The sequence below is a fragment of the Beta vulgaris genome, chromosome 5 (assembly GCF_026745355.1).
Source record: "Beta vulgaris subsp. vulgaris cultivar EL10 chromosome 5, EL10.2, whole genome shotgun sequence".
Lineage (NCBI taxonomy): Eukaryota > Viridiplantae > Streptophyta > Magnoliopsida > Caryophyllales > Amaranthaceae > Beta > Beta vulgaris.
Window position 1 is genome coordinate 33528721 of NC_079206.1, and position 19206 is coordinate 33547926.

General features: G+C 35.5%; 3 protein-coding genes across 3 annotated transcripts; all 3 read left to right on the plus strand.

Annotated features, from left to right (window-relative positions):
* Positions 1-1704: 1704 nt before the first annotated feature.
* LOC109134916 (uncharacterized) lies at positions 1705-16651 on the plus strand. The gene is made up of 4 exons (XM_019249328.3): positions 1705-1778; positions 15737-15898; positions 16167-16440; positions 16551-16651. Exons 2-4 carry the CDS (start codon positions 15878-15880, stop codon positions 16649-16651), a joined length of 396 nt encoding a protein of 131 aa, XP_019104873.2. The 5' UTR covers positions 1705-1778; positions 15737-15877.
* Positions 13697-14617, plus strand: LOC125497777 (uncharacterized). The gene has a single exon (XM_048645457.1). The coding sequence runs from the start codon at positions 13697-13699 to the stop codon at positions 14615-14617; it is 921 nt and encodes a 306-aa protein (XP_048501414.1).
* LOC125497776 (uncharacterized) lies at positions 14951-15526 on the plus strand. Its single transcript, XM_048645456.1, has one exon. It carries the CDS (start codon positions 14951-14953, stop codon positions 15524-15526), a length of 576 nt encoding a protein of 191 aa, XP_048501413.1.
* Positions 16652-19206: the final 2555 nt, after the last annotated feature.

The window sequence follows — 19206 nt, forward strand, 5'->3', positions numbered from 1 at the left end:
TAATGAGTGCGACTTTTTGAATACAGGAACTTTGGGTGAATATTAAACACAACAGAAATCAACACACTTTTGGATTCATCAAAAGGTATTTCATTTCCTTGAACTAATATATTTTTTTTTTCCTTGCTAAAATTATAGTATTGCAAGTATGTCGTATCCCACTCAACTTGCTAGAATATTAAGAACTTTGTTTGCCCAAATTTAAGTTTTGTTTGATACCTAATTAGTTTTTGTTCTTTGGTAATGCCCTAGATTATTACACGAAAAAAACATATTTGTCATTACGTAGAAAAATCATGATTAAATGACTCAATTGTTTGATTGAATGAAAAACAATAGTTGTCATTGCGTACAAAAATGATGATTGATTAATTATATTATTTCATATTTTTCATTAATTTATCCCATGTCATTTGACAGTTTCACTATGAATAATCCCACAAAACTATTCACAATAAGTTACACGACTCTTTTAACCACTATCATCAACTGGTATGGTTTACCGCCACCACTGTACAAACAACAATATAAGGAGCGACGACAACAATATGTAGCAACCATAAAGCTGAGAACCACAGAAGACGGTCCGACAACCAAAATAAAGAGCCAAAAATCAAAAGAATTGGTAATTGCTACTGAGCATGCAGCCCAATTAGCTATATTTAAATTGAAGGAGTGCTACCAATTTGAAATAGCTGATTTCAACCTAGAGAGTGTTCGCCGTGAGAGGAAAAAACGTCGTATAGCAGATATTGAACGAGTAAAGGAAGAAATGAATTTCGAGACCTTAAAGCAAAACTATATGGATATATGCTGGGAAAACAAAGCCTTAGTTGAAGAGCTACGCAAGGCCAAGGACCTATTGGACCATCAATCTGATGCAACTTCCCAAAAACTATAAAAAGCTCCAGCTTCATGAGGAATGACTTTCATTTCCCGTTGGTTTAGGTCCAATTTTAGAGTTAGAACACAATGATCTTTCTTTAGTTTAAGTGGTTCAATTTTATTAACTTATGTATGTTAGCCTATTTAATAAAACAAATGCAAGTTTTATATCAAAAGAACTAAACTTCTGTTAAGGAGAAACTTTGTGTATTTCTAACCGACTGGCATGAATGAAAAAGAAATCAGGTATGTATACAAAAGATCAAGCAAGACACAATAGACTACTACGACGCTTCATTCTCATACAAAGAAGAAATAGAGCCACAAATCTTAGCATGAGCCATAATATAACGACAAATTCAAGACCAAAGCATCTACCAATCAGGTGGACAAATGCACCTATGCCCTCAAGATTGATTGAGGTGCAAAGAGCACACCAACCTACAACAATAACAGGTTGGTCAATCATGTATACTAAAATGGAAGATACCACATAATAACAAAATTAAATTAAAAATATGTTTGTAGGGGAGACAAGTAAAGGAATCAATAATGAGATTGGTTCAAGTACGCTAACAAGACGACGTACAAGAACTGACAATAGAGAATCCACATCTTGTTCAAGACGTCGAGTCAATTCTCAAGTACCACCAGATGAAACTATGATGTCTACTAATAAAACACAATCTGACAGACCCAGTCATACCCCAACGACCTCAACTAGAGGTACCTTTATTATATTATAGATGCAATATTAAATTTACTTAAACATGTATTAACTAACTCTTTGGTTATGAAAAATGTAAAACTGTTATGTAAAACAGTGGATGCTAACACCCAACAAACAACTACAGAACAAGGTGAAACATCAACAACACATGTACTGCTTCAAAGTAAGCCCGAACATCCTAATTTACCGTTGGCAATGACAAAAAAAATTTAAAACAACATTTTAACCCAAGTTAAGTTCACCCATGTTTTTCTTTTCTACTTCTTAAAAGGAAAGTACACAACACCATGGAACTTTGGTGGCCCCAAACATTTCTGCCTAGATTGCGGTGCAAGGGTTTGGATAGAGGAACGAGTAAAAAGAGAGAGGGCCAAAGACCATCCGAAGTATAATATTTGCTGCCAAAAAGGAAAAGTCAAACTGCCATTGCTTAAAGAACCACCCCAGTTTTTAAAGTCGCTCCTTGACCCTAACAGTGGGACATCAATGAAATTCAAGGATTGCATTAGAGCATACAACTCTATATTTGCATTCACATCAATGGGAGGGGAAATAAACAGGAAAATTAATCAAGGGGTCCTTATATATTCAGAATCCTTGGTCAAAACTACCATATGTAATACCCCGTATTTTTAGTATTTATTTAAATAAATAAATATGTATTTTATATTTATTTTCTAAAATAAATATTTTAAGCAAAGGATATTTTAGTATATTTATTGGTTTTAAATTATTTTGGCAGGAATATGGTGCCAAAATTGGATTTGTTAAACTTTTGGTTTAAAATCCTAGTCAAAATTATTCAAAAAACCAAAAAAAAAAAAAAAAAATTTTTTTTTAGGCCATTATTTTTGACGGGATTGTGAAGTAAATGGGGGAGTTTTGTTTTCCAAATTTATGATGAAGGTTACAAATCTTGGTTTAATCTCCTAATTTATGGTGAAGGTTACAAACTCTTTAATTTTGAAAATTAAGTACTTCTATTCTTACTCCTATAAATACCCCACACCTTTAGCCATCTTTTCCACACAAAAACTTTGAAGAATCTAAATTTCTTACTTCAAAGTTCTTCTTTCTCTTCCTATGTATTCTAGTTTTATATTTCTTATTCAAGTTTCAATTTTCTTTTGTTTAAGAAAAATATTTTCATATTTCTTACTCAAAAATATTATGCTCATGATAGATCATTCATGTTTAAATTCATGATTAAGTTCATGTGGTAGATTGCTTGTTGGTTGGCTATGAGAAAGCTCAAGTATAAGAATAAGTGAAGATACTAGTATTAGTTTGTGCAAGATCAAGGTACGTTATGTAGCTAGATCTTTTAAAATGTGGTTTATATATAAAGTTGTTTATTGATTTATTGGTTGGATTGGTTTAGAAATTGATTTAAAATGGTTACAATGTTTATTATTCACGCTTGAAAGTGAAAAGAATGAATGATTTTATCAATCTTTTTATATAGAAGTTTTTGTTATCCTTTTTGGAAAATTAAATTATTTTACAAGGAAAGTTGATTGGTTTTATGACTTTGAATGTTCAAAAAGTTGTTTATGAGGAAGGAGGTTTACTCATGACTTATAAGTCATATTATTATTATTTCCGCTTGATTAATATCAAGAGATTCAAAGTCCACTTGTTGGCAATTATAGTTACCTATAAGTCATAATTACCGTTGATATATCAGAGCTAGTCCACTTGTTGGCATTATAGTTACCCTTGATATAGTCCGTGATGGGATGACTAGCTTGGGGGTGTGCACACTTAGCAAAATAGAAGGGAGATAAGAAGAGGAATTGTTTTCAGGATTATTTTTATATCCAAGTTGTTTGGAAAGAGTTTATTCTTAAAAAGGTTATTCTTGAATTACTATTCAAGTGTTTGGAAAGAGTTTGTTCTTAAAAGTTGTTCTTGAATTATTATTCAAGTGTTTGGCAAGAGTTTGTTCTTAAAATGTTATTCTTGAATTATTATTAAGTGTTTGAAAATAGTTAATTCTTAAAAAGTTATTCTTGAATTATTGGTGATGGAGTTTTCGAAATGAAAAATTATTACGAACTAACAAATGTGTTACTTATCTAGTACATTTCGTACTCAGTTTTATACTGACGCGTATTTTCTTTTTCCTATTTGGCTTTGCCCTGTTTACCTTTTTGGTAAGCAGATTTGCAGGTGAATTTTGGATGTGCATGGGAGCATACTAGGAAGGGATCTTCACCTAGATTAGAGTGTTTCATTTATTTTGAGTATTGAGACAATATTTACTTTTATTAATAAAGAAGTATTATTATTTTTGGTTAAAGTCTTCCGCTGCAAGTTATTTTGGTTAGTTAGTAGTTGGTTGCCGAAAGCGTGTTAGTCACGTGGCGGTAATACTCCTAAATTACTCAAATATTATTTATTAAATTATTTATTTAAAAGTGAGTAATTTGGGGGTGTTACAAAGTGGTATTAGTTTTTCAGGTCTTGAAAAGATAAAAGTTGAATATTAAAATTGATGGGTAGACATAGGATGGGTAGATAAGAGTTTCGCATTTGCATTCTAAATTATTTTTGTTAAGCTTAATTGTTTTCTTTTTGACGATTTGTATAGATGCATCTTGCTAGTACCACAAAAGGTATATATATATTTATATTGTTATTTTTATTTTGAAAGATGAAGGGTGTAGATATGTTGGGGTGACAAGCTCTGTCTAGGATTAGGAAGGCTCTCCCCGACGCTGTGGGTAACTTCCTTACCTGGGAGCTATAATCACCTTGGCTATTCTATATCTTGAAATCAAGTACACTTTAAAATTTTTGAAATAAATATTTTAAGCCATAGTGGTGCATCTAGTACAAATCTTAAACTATATATATTTAGTTATCATATATTAGTATTACTTTTATGATGATGTACTTGTAATATTTCAATTCTTTTTGCTTTTATATGATTGTTGTTGGAAGTTGAGGAAAAAGTTTATGTTATTCCCTATGTATGGGATAAGCAAGGAGTCATGCTGCATTGGCGAGCAAATAGTAGTACTATGTGTATTTTTTTTACCTTTCGAAAATACTCAGGCCAGTCTGATTATATGGCCATTGATGAGTTGGAGAATGTTATTTAGACAGACTACGTACCAGAGTTTAAAGTTTTCAGATCGTAGACATATATAGTTTTGTTTTGGTCATGAAACGTTCTAGTTGTCTTAAGAATATTTTGATATGCTCAAATATTCTAGTAGTTGTTATAAATAAGGCTTCATATTTGGCCGTGATATATGAAATATGTGATTGCTATGTTTTGAACTAGTTATACCGCATGGTTATTTATTAATTTTTTTGGTAGTTACACAACTATTCTATGAATGTTAGTTGAGATTTATCCTCAAACACCCTTATATCTAGTAGAATGGCAGAAAGAAGGAGAAGGAGTATAAGTTCTATGGTTAGAAGGCTAGCAAAGATAACTGAAAACATCACTCAAGTGATAGCTAATCAAGCAACCAAGCAGAGTGAGACGATAGTTTTGGTGAGGTCTTTAAGAGGGTAGCAGCTGTCAAACCTCCGACTTACCATGGGAAAGAGGACCCATCTAGTTTAGAAAACTGGATCTGAGAATTTGATAAGCTTTTTGATGTCATAGTGTGCCCTGAAAACCTTAGAGTTAATAATGTTGTTTATTATTTGAGAGATGAGGCAGACCTATTGTGGAAACAAAGGAAAGATGATCTTTTAGAGGATCCACACTTCAGGTGGAACGAGTTTAAAGAAGCCCTGAGGACTAAGTTTTATCCTGCGTACTTAAGGAAGCAAAAGGCTATGGAGTTCACCAATTGAGGATAGGGACTATGTCTGTTAATGAGTATTATAGCAAATTTTGGAGTTAATGAGGTTCCACCTAAGATAATACCATCTGAGACTTTGAAGGCCCAAAGGTTTGAGCAAGGGTTAACCTTAACTCTCCAAAGTAAGTTGGGAGGAGTAACTTTTGAGACTCTTGATGAAATTTATGGTAGAGTTGCTCACTTATATGGGATTAAAGGAAGGAAGATTGCACGAACTTCCTCTGGGGAAAAGAGGAAGTATAACAACAATGGGAACCAAACAATTGAAGATAAGAAGCCTAAGCCTAATGGTGGATTTCACAAAACTGAAAAAGACAATAGGTATCCTAGTCGGAAGCCTAATGGAAGCCAAGGGAATGGGAAGAAAGTGAGCGAACCTTTTTCTGCAAAAGGTGTGATAAGAACTACCCTGGAAAAGATTGTCAAGGCAACTTGGTGACATGCCATTATTGTCAGAAATTGGGGAACCGTGAGTATGAGTGCTTTAGAAAAGCTGGTGGAGAACCTGCAGTCAAACCTGACCCGAGTAGTAAGCCACCTCAGAATGATCAACTGAAGTTAGCTTCTTCCAGTGCTGGTGTTAAACCAGGGATGGAGAATCAGTCTAAAGGTAGAGTTTTCTCATGAACCGCCGTGAGGCTCAAATGTTTCTGAGGTAGTAGTTGGAACCTTTTTCATTAATTCCTTGTCTGTCAAAGTGTTATTTGATTCAGGAGCATCTCATTCATTTATTTCTAGCACTTTAGTAGCAAGCTCCAGTTAAGCAGTCCAGTGTCTATTTCTTTGAAATTGCTTGCCATCAGGGAAATGTTTAATTGTACTAGGTTGCATAGTCAAGTACCTTTAGTGATAGTTGGGGTGAACTTTCCATCCGACTTAGTTGAGTTTGATTTGTCAGACCTCGATGTGGTTTTGGGGATGGATTGGTTGGGAAGATTCAAGGCTCAGATTGATTGTGAGGCCCAGAAGGTGTCCTTAGTCGGTCCAAGAAAGAAAGGGTGACTTATAGGAAGCTTGGGAAGGAGAAGGGAATGAAGATAGTGTCTGCGATGAGAATTCAATCTTATGTGAAGAAGGGGTGTCCATTATTCTTATGTGGAGTTCAGAGGATTGAAAAGGAAGATGAGAATAGGGAGATCTCGGGCCGTATCTGAGTTTCCTGATGTGTTTCCTGAAGAGATACCGAGTGTGCCACCGGTTAGGGATCTTGAGTTCATCGTAGACTTGATGCAGGAACCGGACCTATTTCAAAGGCTCCTATAGAATGGCTCCAGCTGAGATGAAAGAGTTAAAAGTTCAGTTGGAGGAGTTATTGGAAAAAGGGTATATAAGACCTAGTTCGTCTCCTTGGGATGCACCTGTATTGTTTGTGAAAAAGAAGGATGGTAGTTTGAGGTTGTGCATTGATTATCGGGAGTTGAACAATGTGACGATCAAGAATAAGTATCCACTTCGAGAAATGATGATTTATTTGACAGTTGAAAGGAGCGGGATTTTCTCGAAGATAGATTTAGGTCAGGTTATCACCAATTGAGGATTGCTGAGGGTGATATTCCTAAGACTGCGTTTAGGACGCGTATGGTCACTATGAGTTACAGTGATGCCTTTGGTCAGACAAACTCACCTGTAGTGTTCACGGATTTGATGCATAGGATTTTCACGCCACACTTGATAAATATGTGGTTGTGTTTATAGATGATATTTTGATATATTCGAAGGTTAGGAGCAGTCATGAACTGCATTTGAGGGAAGTTTTGTCCACCCTAAGAGAGCATAAGTTGTACGCCAAGCTCTCTAAGTGTGAGTTTTGGTTGGATGAGGTTGCATTTTTGGGACATGCTATCTCAAGAAGGAGTTTCGGTGGATCCTACTAAGATTCAAGCGGTGCGCGATGGCCAACCGAAGACGGTGTCTGATATAAGGAGTTTCCTTGGGTTAGCTGGTTACTATCGAAGATTTGTAAAGGATTTCTCAAAGATATCGAGACCAATGACTAGCCTGATGAAGAAAGAATGTAAGTTTGTTTGGACTCCAGAGTGTGAGGAAGCTTTTTTGGCGTTGAAGGAAAGGTTGACTACAACACCGTTTTGGCTCTCATGATGAAAGCACAGTATGATGTTTAAGTGATGCTTCGAAATTTGGGTTAGGGTGTGTATTGATGCAGAACCGGAAGGTCATTGCTTATGCTTCTAGGCAGTTAAAATCTAGAGGTGAATTATCCAACCATGATCTTGAATTAGCTGAATAGTGTTTGCTTTGAAGATATGGCGACACTACTTGTATGGGGAACGTGTAAGTTGTACACGGATCATAAGAGCTTAAAGTATATTTACACTCAAAAGGAGTTGAACATGAGGCAGAGGAGGTGGTTGGAATTGATCAAAGATTATGATCTGGAGATCCAGTATCATGAAGGGAAAGCTAATGTTGTTATTGATGCATTGAGTCGAAAGTCGATAATTCAGTTAATGTAATGGTGTTGCCCCAGTATATTGTTTTTTAAAATCATTGGAGGCACTAGAAGAAGGAGGTGTTGAAAATTGTTAGGTTCCTTGTATATCAACCTCAACTATGATGAGATTAGGGAGGGTCAATCAAAGGATGAAAAGTTAGAAAAGATTCGAGAGAAGGTCCAGGATGGTCAGGTATCGGATTTCCAGATAGCCGATGATGGAAGTATTCGGTTCAAAGGAAGGTGGTGTATACCAAATAATAGAGATGAGTTGAAGCGGAAATTAATGGAAGAAGCTCATAGCTCACCTTATTCAGTACACCCAGGTGGTGATAAGTTGTATAAGGACATGAAGCAAATGTTTTGGTGGCCAAACATGAAGCGAGAGGTAGCAGAGTTCGTGGCTAAGTGTCTCACATGCTAAAAGGTCAAGTTTGAGCACAAGAGATCGCAAAGGAAGGTTCAGCCCTGGATATTCCGAGATGGAAATGGGAATTCTATATCAATGGATTTTGTGTCTGCATTACCAAGAATTAAGGCTGAAAATGATACAATTTTGGTAGTGGTAGATCGTTTAGCTAATCAGCAACTTTCATTCCCATGAAGAATACTTGGTCAATGGATCAATTGGCTAAAGCATATGTGAAATGGGTGGTGAAGTATCATGGTGTGCCTAAGGACATTGTTTTTGATCGTGATTCACAGTTCTTATCAAATTTGGTAGAGTTTGTAGAAGGCTTTGGGAACTAATTTATTATTGAGTAAACTTTCATCTGGCTACAGATGGCAAACGGAACGAACAATCCAGACTTAAAAAATATGTTGCGATCTTGTGTTATGGAGTATCAGGGTTCGTGGGAGGATTTCTTGGATTTGATAGAATTTTCCTATAACAAACAGTCATCATGCAAGTATATTGGTATGGCTTTGTTTGAGGCTTTATATGGTCGGAAGTGTAGACGTCCAGTCTGCTGGAATGATATTAGTGAAACTGTGGTGCTTGGAGCCGAATTCCTCAAAGAGACGGCGAAAGGGGTGAAAGTGATTCAAGAAAAGATCAAGGTTTTAAGAGTTATGCTGATTTGAAGCGAAGGGATGAAGAGTTTCAGGTTGGGGAGAAGGTATTGTTAAAATATCTCCAATGAAAGGGGTGATGCGATTTGGGAAGAAGCGAAAGTTAAGTCCAAAGTATATCGGGCCATATGAGGTGTTAAAGAAGTTCGAAAAAAGTGGCATATAAGTTGCATTTGCCAAATGTTTTAAGTCGAGTCGATGATGTTTTTCATATATCTTAGTTAAGGAAGTATATTTCGGATGTGTCTCATGTGCTGCAACCTGAGGCCATTGAATTAAATGATAGTTTGACTTACGAGGAAAGACATGTAAGAATCCTTGATATAAAGTTAGAAGTACTCAGACTAAGGATGTAAGATTAGTCAAAGTATTATGGTCAAACCATCAGATGATGAAGCAACATGGGAAGTTAAAGCGGATATACGCAAGAAATATCGACGTTGTTTTCCGAGGTTAGTTGTACGTCGAGTTACGGGGTCGTAACTCCTTTTAAGTGGGGTAGAATGCGATAGAGTTTCGCGCTTTTACTATAGTTATGCATTTTAGCATATTTTTGAGTCATTATATGCATTTTAACATGAGCATTTGAGTCAGAAACTACGATTTTGAATTTTGATTCGTTTTGGAAAGTGATTATGACTTTTTGTCTAGCATTTGAGTCAGAAACTACGATTTTGAATTTTAATCCGTTTTTGGAAAGTGATTATGACTTTTTGCCTTAAGTTTCGAGGTCGAAACTTCTTTTAAGGGGGTAGACTGTAATACCCGTATTTTTAGTATTTATTTAAATAAATAAATATATTTTATATTTATTTTCTAAAATAAATATTTTAAGCAAAGGAATTTTAGTATATTTATTGTTTTAAATTTTTTTGGCGGGAATATGGCGCCAAAATTGGATTTGTTAAACTTTTGGTTTAAAATCCTAGTCAAAAATATTCAAAAAACCAAAAAAAAAAAAAAAAAAAAAAATTTTTAGGCCATTATTTTTGACGGGATTGTGAAGTAAATGGGGGAGTTTTGTTTTCCAAATTTATGATGAAGGTTACAAATCTTGGTTTAATCTCCTAATTTATGGTGAAGGTTACAAACTCTTTAATTTTGAAAATTAAGTACTATCTATTCTACTCCTATAAATACCCACACCTTTAGCCATCTTTTCCACACAAAAACTTTGAAGAATCTATAATTTCTTACTTCAAAGTTCTTCTTTCTCTTCCTATGTATTCTAGTTTTATATTTCTTATTCAAGTTTCAATTTTCTTTGTTTAAGAAAAATATTTTCATATTTCTTACTCAAAAATATTATTCATGATAGATCATTCATGTTTAAATTCATGATTAAGTTCATGTGGTAGATTGCTTGTTGGTTGGCTATGAGAAAGCTCAAGTATAAGAATAAGTGAAGATAGTCTATTTGTGCAAATCAAGGTACGTTATGTAGCTAGATCTTTTAAAATGTGGTTTATATGATAAAGTTGTTTATTGATTTTATTGGTTGGATTGGTTTAGAAATTTGATTTAAAATGGTCACAATGGTTTATTATTCACGCTTGAAAGTGAAAAGAATGAATGATTTTATCAATCATTTTTATATAGAAGTTTTTGTTATCCTTTTTGGAAAATTAAATTATTTTTACAAGGAAAGGTTGATTGGTTTTTATGAACTTTGAATGTTCAAAAAATTGTTTATGAGGAAGGAGGTTTACTCATGACTTATAAGTCATATTATTATTATTTCCGCTTGATTAATATCAAGAGATTCAAAGTCCACTTGTTGGCAATTATAGTTACCCCTTGATATAGCTCCGTGATGGGATGACTAGCTTGGGGGGTGTGCACACTTAGCAAAATAGAAGGGGAGATGAAGAGGAATTGTTTTCAGGATTATTTTTAATCCAAGTTGTTTGGAAAGAGTTTATTCTTAAAAGGTTATTCTTGAATTACTATTCAAGTGTTTGGAAAGAGTTTGTTCTTAAAATGTTGTTCTTGAATTATTATTCAAGTGTTTGGCAAGAGTTTGTTCTTAAAATGTTATTCTTGAATTATTATAAGTGTTTGAAAACAGTTTATTCTTAAAGAGTTATTCTTGAATTATTGGTGATGGAGTTTTCGAAATGAAAAATTGTTACGAACTAACAAATGTGTTACTTATCTAGTACATTTCGTACTCAGTTTTATACTGACGCGTATTTTCTTTTTCCTATTTGGCTTTGCCCTGTTTACCTTTCTGGTAAGCAGATTTGCAGGTGAATTTTGGATGTGCATGGGAGCATACTAGGAAGGGGATCCTCACCTAGATTAGAGTGTTTCATTTATTTTGAGTATTGAGACAATATTTACTTTTATTAATAAAGAAGTATTATTATTATTTTTGGTTAAAGTCTTCCGCTGCAAGTTATTTTGTTTAGTTAGTAGTTGGTTGCCGAAAGCGTGTTAGTCACGTGGCGGTAATACTCCTAAATTACTCAAATATTATTTATTAAATTATTTATTTAAAAGTGAGTAATTTGGGGGTGTTACACCATAAGATTGGGTCTTTGTTACCACCTGATGGAGAACAACCAAGATTCACCCAACTTTATGTGCACGATCCAAGCAATGAAGTAAGAACAGGATCAGCTCATTGACGAACAATGCCCCAGGTGATCTCGACCCCCAAATAGTTGAGGGCCTTTCGAGAATGTTATATGAGCACAATGAACTAGCCAAAGTTTTCAGAATGGCTAAGGAGCGCTTCTCCGGTATCGATATGCAACCTGTGCAGGTTCGCTTAATTGCTACCCGTTCGAAAGATGGTAGACAATACAACCTACCAAGTAGCAATGAGTTGGCAGCGTTGATTGTGGGTAACAATGACAATGAAAGAGGGCCCCGACATGTGATAGTAGAAGAGAAAAGTCATCGTCTCCAATGGATATCAGAAAATCACCCAAGTTTCATGGCCCTACAATATCCACTCCTTTTTCCATATGGAGAAGATGGGTACAAAATTGACATCTCACACAATGATTCTCACGTCACAACTCGAAAAAACAAAACAACTGTCACCATGAGAGAGTATTATGCTTTCCGCTTTATGGAAAGACTGAATGAGGCTCACACACTGATTCTTTGTGGTCGTTTACGTCAACAATTGATAGTCGACGCATTCACATGCTTGCAACAAGTGAGGCTGGATTTTGTACGCAACAACCAAACGACAATTAGAAAGGATGTCCTTTGGTTGACTGATATGAGAGAGTGCAAGAACACCAGCTTCAATAGGGCGTCGAGTTGTCTTACCCTCTTCATTCACTGGAGGTCCTAGATACATGGTGCAAAACTACCAAGACGCAATGGCCATCTGCCGATGGGCTGGACCACCTGACCTATTCATAACATTTACATGTAATCCGAAATGGCAAGAGATTACAGAATTCCTAGCAAGCATACCTGGACAACGACCAGAAGATCGCCCGGATGTGGTGGCTCGAGTTTTTAAAATCAAGCTTGATGAATTAATATGCGATCTCACTGTGAGAGAACACTTTGGAAAGACACTAGCAGGTATATATAGATAGATACTATGCTACGTAACTATATGAATACATAATTCAAAGTAAACAAAATAACTAACTTTTTTAAAATTCTTATGACAGTCATATACACCATTGAATTCCAAAAGAGGGGATTGCCGCATGCACACATTTTACTCTTCTTAGATTCAGAAGATAAACCCTCTACACCTGAAGACATAGACAAAATCATATCTGCAGAGCTACCAGACCCAAAAAATGACCCTTTGGGATATGAAATAGTTGTGCAATCAATGATGCATGGACCTTGTGGATCAATGAATGAAAAATCTCCATGTATGCAAAATGGCCAGTGTTCCAAATACTACCCAAAATCGTTTCAAGCAAAAACAACGCTCAGTGAAGAGGGTTACCCAGTTTATATGAGGCGTGATAATGGTCAAACGGCAACCAAAAATGGTCAAACTTTGGACAATAGGTCTGTCATCCCTTACAACATCGACTTATTGGTGAAATTTCAAGCCCACATTAATGTAGAATGGTGCAACAAAGACCAGTCGCTAAAATACATGTTCAAGTATATGAACAAGGGGCCTGATATGGCACTTGCAAGGATCGAACAAGTTACAAGTAATGATGATGGTCGCACACATAATGAACAAGACGAAGTCATAGATGAGATTAAGGATTACTTGAAGTGTAAATATGTGTCTGCCTCTGAAGCATGTTGGCGAATTTTTGCATTCAATATTCAATATAAGGATCCCCCAGTACAACGACTAACCTTCCACCTAGAAAATCATCAGGAGATCATTTTTGAGGACCATGAGCGCTTAGATGATGTCCTCGAAAGAGTTGGGACAAAGAAAACAACACTTACAGAATGGATGACAGCTAATAAGGAATTTGAAGAAGCGCACGAACTGACATATGTAGACTTTCCGACAAAGTGGGTATGGGTGAGTGAGAAGAAAAAATGAAAAAAGCGAGAACTGGGAAGAAGCATTGGAAGGATTTACTTTGCTCACCCTGCCTCTGGAGAGAGGTACTACTTGAGGATGCTTCTTAATATTGTGAAAGGGGCCACATGTTTCAAGGACATCAGAACTGTGGGTGGAATCATCTACCCCACATACAAGGCGGCATGCAATGCCCTCGGACTCCTCGATAGAGATAATGAATGGCATGAAGGACTCTTCCAAGCAGCCACATGGAGTATTGGTGCACAGTTACGCGACCTTTTGTGACAATCCTACTTTTTTGTGAAGTCTCAGAACCCAAAGATTTATGGGATAGGCATTGGAAAGACTTATCAGATGATATCCTCTTCCGACAACGTCAAAGGCTGGGTATTCCAAACCTAAGTTTGACTGAAGAACAAATTCAAAACTATGCACGGTTTGAAATAGAACAAATCTTAAACAAGGAAAACAGAACCCTCACCGACTACCACGGAATTCCATTACCAGATGCGGCCCTAATGCAAGATGCTGGAAACAGATTGTTGTTGGAAGAGCTAACATATGCCACTGAATCAATGACTCAAGATTCAGCTGATCTGGAACAAGGCTTGAATGCTGAGCAAAAACAAGTGTATGATAGCATCCTTGAAGCTGTCTACGATAACAGAGGTCAAATCTTCTTTGTCTATGGTAGCGGGGGCACCGGCAAGACTTATTTATGGAGAGCGTTAATGTCCAAGCTACGCTCTCAAAACAACATAGTACTTGTAGTAGCATCATCTGGCATAGCAGCACTCCTATTAGTTGGTGGGAGGACACCTCATTCCCGATTCAAGATACCCATTGATCTCAACAACGACTCGTGCTGCAACATTGAGCAAGGATCTGATCTCGCAGAACTCATACGGCAAACAAAACTAATAATATGGGATGAGGCCCCGATGGTACATAGGCATGCATTCGAAGCATTAGACCGTACAATTCGAGATATAATGCAACTATATGACCCATCAGCAAAGGATAAAATATTTGGAGGCAAAACACTCGTCTTAGGAGGGGATTTCCGGCAAACACTGCCAGTTGTCCAAAATGGAGGCAGAGAAGAAATAGTTGATGCATCGATTAGCAAATCGACAACCATATGGCACAATGTACTGTCTACACCTTGAGAACCAACATGCGGCTCAAACAGAGAAACAATGACGAGGATAATAGAGATCTTGCAGACTTCTGCAAATGGGTGCTGGATGTAGGAGATGGAAAGATAAAGGCAACCTCAAAGGAAGATGAGGAGGAACCTATGTGGATAGAAATACCCGAAGATCTATTGATAAAGAGTGATGAAGATCTCATAGTTGCATTAGTGCATGAAGTTTACCCTTGGAATATTGGAAAATCACATGGATCCAAAGTACCTCCAACAAAGGGCTATACTAGCTCCTAAAAATGAAACGGTGGACACTATAAACAAACACATTCAAGCACTGATTCCAGGAGAGGAGATGGTGTACAAGAGCGCAGATAGAGTGTGTCGAACAGTCATAAAAGGAAGAAATCTCGAAGCTTGGTACCCAACCGAGTTCCTTAATAGCCTTAAGTTCCCGGGGGTACCAAATCATGAGATACACATAAAGGTGAGATGCCCTATTATGTTGTTGAGAAACATCAACCAAAGAGATGGGTTGTGTAATGGCACACGCCTTATTGCCACAAGATTACAACAAAGAGTCATAGAAGCACGCGTCATTATAGGTACAAAGGCAGGGGAGCTGGTAACTATACCAAGGGTGGAAATGTCACTATCTGATCAAAAGTTGCCATTTACCCTAAAGAAGCGTCAATTTCCAATAAAAGTGTGCTTCGCAATGACAATCAACAAGAGCCAAGGGCAAACATTTGATCAAGTGGGTATGTACTTGCCAGAACCAGTATTCACGCATGGCCAGCTATATGTAGCTGTCTCAAGAGTCACTGCACGTAAAGGATTGAAAATATGCATCCCAAGGACAGATGCTGAAGATCAGCAAATTGCAATGACAAAAAATGTAGTCTATAAAGAAATATTTAGGGATGTATAAAAATGAACTTATGTCAGGAGTATCTGTTATATAAAAAGCGATGCCTACACTACATTTTCATGAAATCATTCCCAAGTTTGTTTACTATATATTGTCACTCCCATATATACTTTTACATCTCCATATTCTTTTCTAAAGTATCCATGTTGTCCAGTTTAGAATTAAACAATTGATATTTGATAATGCTGATACTAACCCTTTCTCATGCAGGAATCAAAACACTGATAAATGGAATAAAAAAGACAACATATTCTTGACTTGAAGCCCACATTCAGAGGGGGACCATTGGTGGCGCGAGTGATAAGAACATGGGATGTGGTGTACAACCAAAGCAACCCAAGTTCGTTTGACATGCTACTTTATGACGAACAGGTAAAAGAAAATTACAGAAAAATAGTACTCTTCCTTAAACACAACATGTTCGGTTGTAATTTATTGAAGTTACGACTCATGAATATGGTCCTACTTTGCGTTCGGGAACTAATGTAATGTGCCAATACGAACTGTATGAGATTGATATTTGAAAAAAGTAGAATCTATAATAAGTCCGTTAAAGTGAAAAAAAACCAACGAGTAATGGAAATGAAAAAAAAAACATATTGTTTAATAAACTATAACTAACACATGAACAAATATACAGGGAGGACTCATTGTAGCAACTGTGAGAAGAGACTTGATACAGGCTTACAAAGATCAAATCTCAGAAGGAAAAATGCACACTCTAAACAATTTTGAAGTTGCTAGGAACAACAAACAACACTTGCCCGTGAAAAATGACCTAATCATCAAGTTTACACCTTACACGACTATCTTTCAAGAACAAGAAACTCAAGCTACAATCCAGGATGAAGTGTTTATGATACACCCACTTGATCGATTGAACGAACGAAACAACAAAAGTGACTACAGCATAGGTAATTGTTTATTAATGTACTAATTGTTATGCTAATTAGAAAACTAATTCATTATACTAACCGCATATTTAACAACTTATACTCATTGGTTATTGGTGTGCAAAATGCAGATGTTGTTGGCTTGCTAACTGGAGTTGAGGAAAAAACCTGGGTCAATGTAGGACCAAACAAGAGTCCAATAAGAAGAATTTATATCGAAGATCCAAAGTAAGACACCTTCTTCCGATAGTAAAAACAAGGATTTTAAACAAGAGATTCACTACCCTAATGTACTAATCAACTCATACAACAATTTGAAGGTGACAGTCACTTTGTGGGGAGCAAAAGCAGATTTGATTGACACCGAGAAAACAAAAGAGATAACCTGCAAAATAGTAATCATCACTTCGACAAAAGTAAATATGTACCAAGGTAAAAGAAAGAAAAACACAAACTCTTTATTCTATATTACTCAAACTTGAAAACCGAAAAAAGATATTGTAATGGGTTTTTCCTTTAATTATTCTTTCCATTAAATATAATCATCATCTTCCTCCTTATTTATCTTTGATGTTGATATTATTGAGATTTACGAAATTCAAACGGGTGAGTGATGAAAATGACGAATGCAATTGAACTTAAGATTTTCTAAGTTTAAGTTCTCCTTAGCATTCACATGTTTTACAGGAAGATACCAATTGAACTCAACTAGCGCAACAAAAATATACTTCAACAAAGACATTCCAGAATCAGAAGGCTTTAAACAAAGGTACGCCATTAAAAACCTAAATAACATTCCAAATAATCTATTCTACAAACAAACATTAATCCACACAAAAAACAACTAACCAAATCATGCATGCATAAATAGGGGGGATGAAATGGAAACAATTAAAGCATTGCAACCACAAGCACATGAACCACCAGAACAAGCCATGTTCAGGAACAGAAAAAAGCTAGAAGATATTTTGCAAAAGGACCCAGGAGAAAAGGTAACATATGACTCATAACATACTAATATAGGGTAGTTTAAAAACTTTCTTTACCAAATATCTCAAAAAAATACTCAACTAACAATCAAAATCTACAGGAGACTTTTACTTGCAGTGCCAAAATTACAAGCATAGATCTTCACAAAAAATGGCATTACAACTCGTGCGACGCATGCAAGACCAAGATCGATGAGACTTCGTATTGTACCAAGTGTGATGTTGTGGTCAAATACCCAAAGATAAGGTAAACAACCACTAACAAATTGATGGTAGACAATAAACTTTCTTACAGTCTAATCCAAACCATTAACACGCGATGTTCTATGCAAAGCTTGACTTTACTTGCTTGACTTGCCTCTCCTCTCCAATCTCATGACTAATAAATTACTATGTTTACCTCCTCATAATTACATGTATCTTCTAACAGTTGACATCGATGATGGGAGTGCATGTGTTCCACTCGCATTATTCGATAAGCTGAAAGAGTTATTGGGAGCCCATTGAACAAGTTGTTGGATTTGTAGAAAAAGGTAATATGAAAATTTAGAAATATCACGCCAAGTTCAAAGATTTTGCATCTGTGTTTGTAATGTGTTTGTTATCTAAATGATCATTACACTGATTCTTTACTCATATTTATACAATTTCGTAGAGTAAAGCTAAATGCTAAAATAGGAAAAAGTACTTATAACAAAATTTAACTACCTGTTATGGACTAAATTTGGCACCATAAACCTTTTTTGGTTTTTTTATTACTTCTTAAGAAACTTATATTATGTACATGGCCAAATCTTAAAGTTCCATATTCTACACACTTTTTGATTAACAACCATGATTTATAGCCTAATTGACATGTCTATGTAATTGAGTAATATAGAATTTTTTAAGAAGTTGGTTGTTAACTTAGTGAGTTTCTTGATTGGCAGGAAAATGGCAATGAGAAGGTGAAAGACCGACTAGGAATTTGTATTGGAAAACAATTTGCATTCAGGGTAAAGCTCAGCACAAGGAGTGAGACAACTGAATTGATTTGCCAAAGGACATTTGAGACAAACTACCAACTTAATGATGTTTTCAGTATTGGTTTAACAAAAACTTGACATATTTCCACTGTCTCAAAAGTAAGAATGACAATGAATTTTGGTCAAGATTATTTGTGCATAGAGCAACTTACTAACTACATGGTATTACAAATGATAAACACAAAAGTTAAACCATACAAAAATGTTAACAGTAACCTCCGGGGCATAGCCCGGGCCACACACTAGTTAAGGTATAAAACAAAGAACAACATACTAATTGCAAAAGACATGTGTATATAATACTTGAGATTCAAATTTTTTTTTATTAAAAATCACAAATAAAGATGAATAAAAACATGAAAGAACATGAAGATACCTAAGAAATAACATCGTATTAATTATAAAAGAACATAAACACATAATACCTGAGATACAAAAAACTATATAAAAAATCAAAACAAAACAGAGATAAACATGAATAAAACATGAAAGTATCAAACAAAGAACACCATCAAAAGAAGTAAAGAACATTTGCATATGTAATTGAGAAAAAAAAAAGACAATCTGAATCATCTCGAAATTCACAATCAACCATTATTGATGTAATTTATTTTTTTTGCAGAATGAGTTAATCCAGTACTTCGTAAATTTAGTGTCAATAATACGTCAAACTAAAATAAAAGATATCAATATTTGCAAAAACAAAAACTAATAAATAATAGTAGTTTATTTTTTTTTTTGTTAAAAAAAAGTTTACAAGAACAATCCGCAAT

What these genes read in the sequence shown, in the direction of transcription:
- LOC125497777 (XM_048645457.1), top strand. Translation starts at nt 13,697, where the DNA reads ATGGAGTATTGGTGCACAGTTACGCGACCTTTTGTGACAATCCTACTT.
- LOC109134916 (XM_019249328.3), top strand. Translation starts at nt 15,878, where the DNA reads ATGCTACTTTATGACGAACAG. An exon ending in TGCTACTTTATGACGAACAG is followed by an intron (nt 15,899 to 16,166) that starts GTAAAAGAAAAT and finishes ACAAATATACAG; the next exon opens with GGAGGACTCATTGTAGCAAC. An exon ending in CAAAAGTGACTACAGCATAG is followed by an intron (nt 16,441 to 16,550) that starts GTAATTGTTTAT and finishes TGCAAAATGCAG; the next exon opens with ATGTTGTTGGCTTGCTAACT.
- LOC125497776 (XM_048645456.1), top strand. Translation starts at nt 14,951, where the DNA reads ATGGTGTACAAGAGCGCAGATAGAGTGTGTCGAACAGTCATAAAAGGA.